This window comes from Pecten maximus, chromosome 5 (assembly GCF_902652985.1).
Source record: "Pecten maximus chromosome 5, xPecMax1.1, whole genome shotgun sequence".
NCBI lineage: Eukaryota > Metazoa > Mollusca > Bivalvia > Pectinida > Pectinidae > Pecten > Pecten maximus.
In genome coordinates, this window is record NC_047019.1 from 29078311 (window position 1) to 29090160 (window position 11850).

General features: G+C 36.0%; 1 protein-coding gene across 1 annotated transcript; it reads left to right on the plus strand.

Annotated features, from left to right (window-relative positions):
- The first annotated feature begins 3439 nt into the window (after window positions 1–3439).
- On the plus strand, window positions 3440–11471 carry LOC117327737 (probable U3 small nucleolar RNA-associated protein 11). Its single transcript, XM_033884860.1, is given in 9 exon segments — window positions 3440–3586; window positions 3588–3608; window positions 3986–4047; window positions 5155–5257; window positions 6149–6265; window positions 6669–6762; window positions 7726–7856; window positions 9447–9557; window positions 10232–11471. Coding segments are annotated over 9 exon segments (765 nt in total). The 5' UTR covers window positions 3440–3547; the 3' UTR covers window positions 10319–11471.
- The last annotated feature ends 379 nt before the right edge of the window (window positions 11472–11850 follow it).

Genomic DNA, 11850 nt, shown 5'->3' on the forward strand with positions numbered 1-11850 from the left:
GTAGTTATACTCCTCATCTACTAACATCGTATACTGTTGTCATACTCCTCATCCACTAACGTCGTATACTATAGTTTCTGTTGGTAGACATGTTAGATGTTATGATTTTTTTTATTTTGGAAGTAAGCACATTTCACGCTAATGGTGACTACATATTTATGCTAATGTTTTATTTTACATGCATTCAGTCATTTATAAAATTTCATATTTGACTCTGATAGCATCTGTTCATTTCATACTCCTACTAATTGACTTAAGCGACGGGGAAATATAAATCTAGATCTACTTTGATTTAAACATATGTATTGTTTTACTTATAACAAAGGATTAGGTACAAGTTATAACAAACCATCTACGCTTTTTCCCAATATACATGGTTACTAGCCAGGTGCGTAGCTGCCATGTTAGTACATTAGCCCGTGCGTGTACGTCATGAAAAAGATGTATTGAAGTCAAGAAATGTTAACATTTGACGTTTGTTCAGAATACTTTGAATCTTTTGTGTCATTTAACTTACTGACCTCTACGTGTATGCAGTAGCAATGACAGTAGTATTGACAGTAGCAATGACAGTAGCATTGACAGTAGCAATGACAGTAGCATTGACAGTAGCAATGACAGTAGCATTGACAGTAACATTGACAGTAGCATTGACAGTAGCAATGACAGTAGCATTGACAGTAGCAATGACAGTAACATTGACAGTAGCATTGACAGTAACATTGACAGTAGCAATGACAGTAGCATTGACAGTAGCAATGACAGTAGCATTGACAGTATCATTGACAGTAGCATTGACAGTAGCAATGACAGTAGCAATGACAGTAGCAATGACAGTAGCATTGACAGTAGCAATGACAGTAGCATTCACAGTAGCATTGACAGTAGCATTGACAGTAGCAGTGACAGTAGCATTGACAGTAGCAATGACAGTAGCATTGACAGTAGCATTGACAGTAACATTGACAGTAACATTGACAGTAGCATAGACAGTAACATTGACAGTAGCAATGACAGTAACATTGACAGTAGCATTGACAGTAACATTGACAGTAGCAATGACAGTAGCAATGACAGTAGCATTGACAGTAACATTGACACTAACAATGACAGTAGCATTGACAGTAACATTGACAGTAGCATTGACAGTAGCATTGACAGTAGCAATGACAGTAGTATTGACAGTAGCATTGACAGTAGCATTGACTTATCCGAATTTGGTCGTACATGTATCTGGTATTTATATACAGTCCAAATACGACCAAATGGGACAATTTGAAGTTCCAATATCATTTTTTTCGGATGTCCTCTGAGCCCCTAAGAACGCACACATGGTCTGGCTGTCAGGGCTTACACGTCAAGTATTGTCCAGCTACACCCCTTGTTTTGTGAACAAGCAAAATAAGGGGTTTTCTTCTTCTTTTTTAAGCTGTAAAATACATGTACATGTATACAAGTTCAGGTTAATTTGCTTCAGATTTTAACATACTAAACCACGAACTAAGGACACAATATGATATAGCTTCAAAGTATTTTGATGAAAAGTGATCTATTTTGGAAAAGGTTAAAAACAGAGAAAAAAAAACAAGGAAGATGGTTTTTAAGATCTAGATCTATATTTTCCTGTCATAACTCATATAGTAGATCTGCATCTAACCCTGGACCTTAGTTCAAATGTCTTTTATATATGATTGTAGAAGTATGTATGTTTTCGTGGTGCAACCAGCATTGGTGTCATTTGAACTCGTTCTCTGGAACAAGGGAGCTAACCAATATACAAATTACTGCAAATTGAAGTCATTTGCCAGGTTATCACGACAAAACCTTGCTGGTGACGTAATAATGAGATTCTTAACATTGTCTACTCTTATGAGAAACATATCCGGTACCTGTTGGCTTTTTGCAGGTAAACCGATAATTTATTACCGATCGGAAGGAACACGCATTAACCAAAGTTAAACAGAACTTCCCTGATCGTTATTGTCTATAAGGAATTATCTCTGGTTTGTATAATTCTACCAGCAAAATGGGAAGCTATTTTGGATCATCCAGGTATCGGAAATAAGGTTTAATCTACAGTAAATTCTCACTAGAACGAATTTATGTGAATATCTTCTTATACCACTGCTCAGCGTAGCCATTGAGACATCATGGATATATATGTCAAGCGATGTCAGGGAAGCATAGATCTAACGACTTCTAGCTTGGACCAGTTTTTAATCAATACATTAAATACCTAAACTTAAAATTATCCAAAGGAAGGCATTACCGAATTTAAGGTAGGTTCTGTAATGATTTCCTGTATAAAATCTTAAGTTAAGGAATTTCTTTCAAATTAAGTTATGTTGATGAAACCGGGGCATATATAACTTTCATATGCAAATATATAAATGTCAACTAGACGTACTTAAAACGTGAACGCCGACTCGCCAGTTTGCTAACGTCAGTCCGTGGAGTTCGTGGGAAGGATATGATAATGGAGACAATCTACACTAATTCACATATCCCTTATATGTGTGTTAGATGTACAGAAAAATGTCATAATTATTGTTATAGTATAGTGTCTGGTCAGTAATAACGACGGTAAGAAATAAGGGCGCTAGATCGGACTACTTCACACACTGTCATGTCGATGGTACATGAATACAGAGAAACACGTTCATTTTTTAATCGCGCAAGTTTTACTAAGCTCCGCGCGTGTGAGTACTAGAGCTACACAGAGAAGGCAGTCATGTGAAAAGGAAACTCTCTTATCTAACAAAGTGAAATTAGACATATGATATAAGGAAAATAAGTGTACAACTGCAATATATACAAGATAATGTCTAAGCTAAATAGATACATCAGTAATTTATTATAAAACTATGACCTTCTAGCTGCATTGTGGTTATGCATTTCCGCCATGTTTATAATATGTATAGTTCATGTATTTTATTCTTTTTTTAAATGATTTATTTTTGTTTATATATTTGCATTTTCAACATTAGACTAATAAGATACATATGGGAGATTCTTTCTCAACTTTATAAATGACATTCTCAAATAGTTTTCTACACTATCTTAAGTAAAGTATGTATAACTGTTCGTGTGTTCTTCTGCTCTCTGCAATATAAACAAAACAAATAAATCTTTAAAAAGACTGTTAAACATAAATCCAATACATAAGACGTTTTGGACCGTTTTTCGTTTTTGCGGTCCAAACGGTTGAACCAGTACCGGTGTTGTTCGTTTATTAAATAAAGACGGACCTGTTGATTTTACATTGTTTTCAGACGAGCCTTGACAAAGACTTCTATGGCATGTATTAATATCTACAGGACCATCAAAATATATGTAAATGTTTGAAATATTACTTTTAAATACTGACAAACCGGTTTGTCCGCATAAACGAACAGGCCCTAGGTATCAGACTTGCCACTCGAATGCGCCGTAGTGAAACTCTTCAGCGTAGAGGAATGAATGCACAACATCCGGTTGAAAGTCAACACGTGTGGTAAAGAAGCTAAAAGAAAACATATTCTAATATCGAGGTCATTTGTTTGCTAAGATGGCATCATTAAGAAATTTGGAGAAAGCTAGAGCGAGGGAAGCACAGGGAAAGAAGCCAGGTAAGCTGAATCTCTCGGTATTCTGTCGACTGTATAATTTGCATTGGTGGCTACTGCCAATGTTGGTGAGAGAATTCAACAAACATCATTTGTCTGATACACTAGGTAACTGTGTTTGTCAAAATGTCTAATGTCTTAGATTTAGGCTACATAACTCGAAAGGAATGTCTAAATTATATGCATTCTTATTTATATCATTGTTTTGAAATAAGTTACTGGGAAGTTTTGATTTGTCATTAATAGGATATCGGCTTGCATTGACTCTCATTTTTGACATAACATTTACTGAAACAATGTGATTACTGAATAAGACATAAAGTCTGTCTTCATATACATTGTCTTGTGAAAAATCTTTTGTAATTTAATTTGTTTTTAAGCCGGCTGCTAGAGCAAAATTGGGATACCTGGAAAAGAAGAAGGATTATAAGGAAAGAGCAAGGTAAGCCTTCAGCTTATTCAACACTGATGTAAATAGTTTGCTTATGGCAAATAATATACAAATATTATGTGTAAATTTCTACTAGTACTATATATGAATTTGATCTAACAGATATCATCAGCCCATACGTCATGTAAGCTAAGTTCAGTATCCATTATGCTGAGACATGCTGAACCCATTATATAATCAGTCCAAGATTGATTATGACATAATATTATATACCCCATATTATAGTTTAGAGAATTATCTTTGACTAATGAGCATGTCAAACCAATGCTGAAACTAAGATTTATTGACATCTATCTAGCTAATCCAAAGGTTTCTGATGCGACACAAATTGAAAATGACATAGGTTGAAAATTTCATATAATTATCATAAATCATATCTTCAGGTCTTGACACCAAGTTGCAAATATTTCTAACTCACCACCAACTGATACAGGGCTGTTTGCCCTTGAAGTTGCTCATACTTTTCTTTCTTCTCTCTTTTGTGGTGAAAAATATGTAAGACCTGAAAACATAATACACATGTCTCTCCTAACATGCCAGGAAAAATTTAGTTTAGGTTAGTTGGATTTTTTCATTAAAATTAGTTCTTTCTACAGTGTATTAAAGGTTATATAGACATGGAATCTTGATTTTAATAGTGCTTCCATAAAAATGACCAAAAAACTAATGTAAGGGTTGGTACAAAAATATCCAGTTGGGAGGCCTAGGGTTAATGGATACTAATGTAAGGGTAGGTACAAAAATATCCAGTTGGGAGGGTTAATGGAAACTAATGTAAGGGTAGGTACAAAAATATCCAGTTGGGAGGATTAATGGAGACACTGACAGGTATATTTTTAGGTCTAAAGGGACCAAGAGACCTCCATTGATAAACAATAAGAAAAAATGGAGTGTAATCTTAATAAATTTCTTCATTGTTGATTTAGAGAACTGGAACATCCAGATTTTCCTATTATATGTCACAGCAATATCTATACTGTATACATTGTATATAAAATAGTTTAAGGTAATCTTCAATAACCAACTCATCACACTGTCCTCTGGATCTTCTGTTACCGTAATTCCCCAGAATGGCAGATTAATTTGTTTTATGTACAGTGACTACCACAGACAACAAAACACATTAAAAGCTCTGAAGAAGAAAGCACTGAACAGAAATCCAGATGAATTTTACTTCAACATGGTCAGAACCCAGAAGGTGGTAAGTACAAACTTGTGTTTATATTTTCTAAACATATACATGGAACTTATCTTTTGGTTTATAAATCTTTATCTTAGAACAATATATCTGACATAAAGATACAACAAAATAAATACATGACTTATTGTATAATATTAATATTCCATGGTTTCTCTCTTTTTTTTTTCTTTTTTTTTTTTTTTTTTTCTCTATCTTCATGATAATGATTATTCAGAGCCACTATTTCATTTTTCTAACATGATAGACTGCTGTGTGTCACCAGACTCTAACTAGCATGGAAAATGGAATGTCCTCTGATGCAATTCAATGAGAAAATGTTGCAGTTTCATGTTTTGGTTCATTTAAGGTGATCAAAAACATTGGTGAATTTTAATGCTATATCCTCCTTTTTACAAGGCTTTTTCTTTTGGTATATACAGAGGAGCCCACTTATTTGCATATCGGTTATTTGAATATCCCGCTTATTTGCATAAAATTCTCAGGTCCCGATTTTTTTCTTCTTTATCTTTGTATTTTAATCCCGTGTATTTGCATCGACTAAAACACTGACTCCCGCTTATATGCATATAAAAATTCCAAAAAATCGAAAAACTTTTAATTGTATTCGTGAAGTGCTGAACATTTCAACAAATATTATTTTATTTAGGAGGTATCATGTCACAAACTAAGTCCAAAGAAAGTTGGTTTAGAATAATCTTGATTGAATATGATATGACTGGGCTACTTAATCTAAGTTAAGTAAAGAGCTTTGGATTAAATACACAGTGTTAATTTAGGCATGGTTTTTAAGTTTCTTTGAAATACTTTACCAACTCTGAAACACATCTTTCTTCAATCATTTTTCTTACTCTTTTCATCATATAAAGATTTTAGCGTTTGTGTTTCTCTCAGGATGGGGTACACCAAAGAAAGGAAGAGACAGAACCAGAGGTGACAGAGGTTCAAACTAAATTCATGTTTTCTCAGGATCTTCGATACGTCAATATGAAACGGACAGCAGAACTAAAGGTGATATTACAAAGAATAGTTCCGTGACCATTTCTAAATATTATAACCCCAACCCTGCAATAGATCATATTAGTAGGCATAAACTGTATAAATATAAGTCTGCCTGCAGCTTTTATCCAAATTGTATGAAACTCCACAGATGTATGTAGCACATACTACAGCTGTGCACATACTAACAAATGATTGGATCCATCAATTTTCATGCGACTGATATCTCTTTTATGAATAAACATTATGTCATGTTTGCCAGAGCCATTTTTATGACATTATTTTTTATTTACAAAGTTTTTTTTCAGTATTTGAATGATTTCCTGTTTATTTAATTTGTACTGAAAACAATGAAATCAGATTGGTATTAATGTTGTGCATGTATTCATATTTTTTTTTTTATTAATTTTGGCAGAAAATTGAGAAGTTGAAGTCATCTTTGCATCTCCTTGACAGTGAAGACAAACCAAAAAACAAACACACAATTTTTGTTGACACAGAGAAAGATGGTAGTTGCTTTTTGCCTTATTTTGAGATTTAAGCTCCCTTGGCCCTCTGGACCATGGCATCTGTCATCTGTTCGTCTGTCGTCCGGCATCAACTTTTCTATTAAACAACTTCTCAGTAACCAAGATGCCAAAAGTCATGAAATGTGGCTGATAAGCTCCTGGGATGGAGCACCACAAAGTCTGTGTAGAAAAGATATCTTGACCTTTATTAAAGGTCACAGGTCAATTTTGTTAAAACCTTTTAACAATTTCTTCTGGTTAACCGAAAGGCCTAGATTCATGATATTTTGGTGGTAGGTTTCTGGGATGGAGTCTCACAAAATGTGTGAGAAGAACTGACCTGGATCCATATTCAAGGTCACATGGGTCAAAATTGTTGAAACATTCAAAACTTCTCGTAAACCAAAAGGCCAAGAATCATATTTCGCTGGTAGGTTCATAGGATGGAGCCCCTCAAAGTTTGCAAAAAAGAAATTGTCTTGAACAGTATTCAAGGTCATAGAGGTCAAATTTGATAAACCTTATAAAGGACTTCTACTGATTAAACTGAAAGGCCTAGAATCAAGTTCTTTTCATTAAATGAAATGTAGACAATCATCAAACAAGTGACTATATAGCTACTTGGTGAGTGATGCAGGCCTTTAAGGCCTCTTATTTCACATATTTATACTTTGCATTTACTTCATACATGTATATATGATATGATTTCTCCCTATTTAGCAGTCTCCCTATATTTCCAAAAAATATGCATGTGTTCAGACCACCATGAAAAAAAATAGAGTATTTGATCGGTTTGATGACAATTTGTTTACAATATTTGATAAAAAGAGATTCTTTCCTAAGTATGTGAATTATAATTACCACATACGGTAATTGTGAATTACCCCAGTACTAAGATTTTGCTTATATATTTGATGAATGCTAAGGCTCTTAAAAAGGAAACGTGTTGTGCTTTTTATTCAGTCAAGAAGTTTGATGCAGCAAAGCACTTTGACACTCATCCTTCCCTTCTTGGACGAGCCTACAATAGACCCACCACACAAATGTTACAGACAGGGCAGATTCCAGCCCCGGCCGACCAAACGGAACTAGAGGTATGGCTAAATCAGAGTAGATCCCAGTCACCAAGGACCAAACAGAACTAAGGGTATGGCTAAATCAGAGTAGATTCCAGTCGCAAAGGACCAAACAGAACTAGGGGTATGGCTAAATCAGAGTAGATTCCAGTCACCAAGGACCAAACAGAACTAGGGGTATGGCTAAATCAGAGTAGATTCCAGTCATAACTGACCAAACGGAACTAGAGGTATGGCTAAATCAGAGTAGATTCCAGTCACCAAGGACCAAACAGAACTAGGGGTATGGCTAAATCAGAGTAGATTCTAGTCATGACTGACCAAACAGAACTAGACGTATGGTTAAATCAGAGTAGATCCCAGTCACAAAGGACCAAACAGAACTAGAGGTATGGCTAAATCAGGGTAGATCCCAGTCCCAAAGGACCAAACAGAACTAGAGGTATGGTTAAATCAGAGTAGATCCCAGTCACAAAGGACCAAACAGAACTAGAGGTATGGCTAAATCAGAGTAGATTCCGGTCACAAAGGACCAAACAGAACTAGAGGTATGGTTAAATCAGAGTAGATTCCTAGTCACAACTGACCAAACAGAACTAGAGGTATGGCTAAATCAGAGTGGATCCCAGTACACAAATAACCAAACAGAACTAGAGGTATGGCTAAATCAGAGTAGATCCCAGTCACAACTGACTAAACAGAACTAGACGTATGGCTAAATCAGAGTAGATCCCAGTCACCAAGAACCAAACAGAACTAGAGGTATGGCTAAATCAGAGTAGATCCCAGTCACAAAGGACCAAACAGAACTAAAGGTATGGCTAAATCAGAGTAGATTCCAGTCACAAAGGACCAAACAGAACTAGAGGTATGGCTAAATCACAATAGATCCCAGTACACGAATAACCAAACAGAACTAGGGATATGGTTAAATCAGAGTAGATCCCAGTCACAAAGGACCAAACAGAACTAGAGGTATGGTTAAATCAGAGTAGATCCCAGTCACAAAGGACCAAACAGAACTAGAGGTATGGTTAAATCAGAGTAGATCCCAGTCACAAAGGACCAAACAGAACTAGAGGTATGGTTAAATCAGAGTAGATCCCAGTCACAAACGACCAAACAGACCTAGAGGTATGGTTAAATTAGAGTAGGACTAGTTGTTTGTGTTATTTTTTCAAAATGGCTGGACAGTGAAGTAATATAAGATAAGCAACATCAAATAAAGTTATATAAACATCAGACACCATAAAATATAGCATACTCATTGAAATTAGAAGGTTCACCTAGGAGACTGGAATTCTAATCAGATGTACAAAAGTATGGGTTGTCAGATATGTACCTGGTTGTGGAGTCTGGATGAAGACTTTGTGAATTAACATTTTGTGAAGATTTAGCTCTAATTATTAGATTTATGTTTACCGACTTTCAACATTGGTAAACTCTTCCATGAAAACTTGTGTGTATATAAATGTTTAACATGATTACCTCGTACTCTATAAGACCATCCCATAATTCGTACTGTATGTCTGTGATCTGACCTACTCTGATGTAATCGTACTGTATGCCTGTGATCTGACCTAGTTGGATGTTTGTCTATTGTTTCAGGAACTGGCGAAGGAACAGGAGAAAAAATACAAGGAACTCACCAAGCGGATTGAACGTGAAAAAGAACTACGCATTATTGCACAGAAACTGGAAATGAAAAAACATCTAATGGTACAATTACTGCTGATTTACACTTGACAAAACATGTTTTCATAGCACATTTTTGCATACTTATATTTTACCCTACACTGTTTACTTTTTGACGGTTTTGATACCAGTTTTGCAAATATTTTTGCATGATTGTGTTCAGGTCTCAAAATGTCAAAAAAACTGGCATCAAAGAAATATCCTATTTTGTCCAATCCCTACACTATACAGTTATACTGGCCACAAAAAAACAGTCCTATCCACTACACAGTTATACTCTATGGGAGTTATGTCCCTTATACTATGTCTGTAGACAGAATTTTACTGTAGTAACCACACCATGCAGTTGTATACCTGTGTTTATTCTTTATTAGTCCCCTGCTGTTTGAAAAACGGGGGACTTTAGGTTTACCCTCCGTCCGTCTGTCTGTCTGTCCATCTGTCATGCAACAGTAGTCCGTACAACTCCTTCTTAAGTACTACTCCGATCTTAACGAAACTTGGTATACATGATCAGTATAACATGAGCATCCCACATTTTTTTTCTCGAAAAAACATTTTTAAAAAAAATGGGAAATAAATAGGTACACTTCTAGCTCAGGCAGGGGACTTTGTATTGCTGTTGCAATACTATCCATCCTTGTTTAATTAATGTCTTTTATCTTAACATTTTCGATTTTCTTGTTTTCATTTTACAGGCTAAAAAAGAAAAGAAGAAGAAAATAGCTGACGAGACAAAAACATCTGCAGCTCAATACAGATGGTGTACACAAAGGAAAAAATGAACAAGTCACAGATGAAAATATTCATGTTAAAAGAATTGGGCAGAGAAAGTTTGCAGTCTGCAGAATGTGATATGAGTCAAAGATGCCTAGTTGAACTCACCTGTTTTTAGCCTAATGCATTCCAGGAAAATCAGTTTCAACTAGCCCCAACTTTAACACGCTGTTACTAGTCTCATCTTTGTCTCAATGGTCTGCCATCTCACGTTTTGATTACTGGGAAATGTGCAATATTATTGATTCAGACATGTCTACGTGTACAGTATGGTACACGGGAGAGTTTGTCCAGACACGTCTACATGTACATTATGATACACAGGAGAGTTTGTCAGACATGTCTACGTGTACAGTATGATACACGGGAGAGTTTGTCAGACATGTCTACATGTACAGTATGATACAGGAGAGAGTTTGTCAGACACGTCTACATGTACATTATGATACACAGGAGAGTTTGTCAGACATGTCTACGTGTACAGTATGATACACGGGAGAGTTTGTCAGACATGTCTACGTGTACAGTATGATACACGGGAGAGTTTGTCAGACATGTCTACGTGTACAGTATGATACACGGGAGAGTTTGTCCAGACATGTCTACGTGTACAGTATGATACACAGGAGAGTTTGTCAGACACGTCTACATGTACAGTATGATACACATGAGAGTTTGTCCAGACATGCCTTCGTGTACAGTATGATACACGGGAGAGTTTGTCCAGACATGTCTACGTGTACAGTATGATACACAGGAGAGTTTGTCCAGACATGTCTACGTGTACAGTATGATACACGGGAGAGTTTGTCCAGACATGTCTACGTGTACAGTATGATACATGGGAGAGTTTGTCCAGACACGTCTATGTGTACAGTATGATACACGGGAGAGTTTGTCAGACACGTCTACATGTACAGTATGATACACGGGAGAGTTTGTCAGATATGTCTACATGTATAGTATGATACACGGGAGAGTTTGTCCAGACATGTCTATGTGTACAGTATGATACACGGGAGAGTTTGTCAGACATGTCTAAGTGTACAGTATAATACACGGGAGAGTTTGTCAGATATGTCTACGTGTACAGTATGATACACGGGAGAGTTTGTCAGACATGTCTACATGTACAGTATGATACACGTGAGAGTTTATCAGATATGTCTACGTGTACAGTATGAATACACGGGAGAGTTTCTCAGACATGTCTACGTGTACATTAATGATACAGGAGAGAGTTTGTCAAGAACACAGTTCTACAATGTACATTATGATACACATGAGAGTTTGTCAGACAATGTATAGCGTGTACAGTATGATACACGGAGAGTTTGTCAGACATGTTCATACATGTAAAAGTATTGATACAGGGAGAGAGTTTGTCAGACAACGTCTACATGTTACATTATGATACACAGGAGAGTTTGTCAGACATGTCTACGTGGACAGTATGATACACGGGAGAGTTTGTCAGAACATGTCTACGTGGTACAGTATGATACACGGGAGAGTTTGTCAGACATGTCTACGTGTAGCA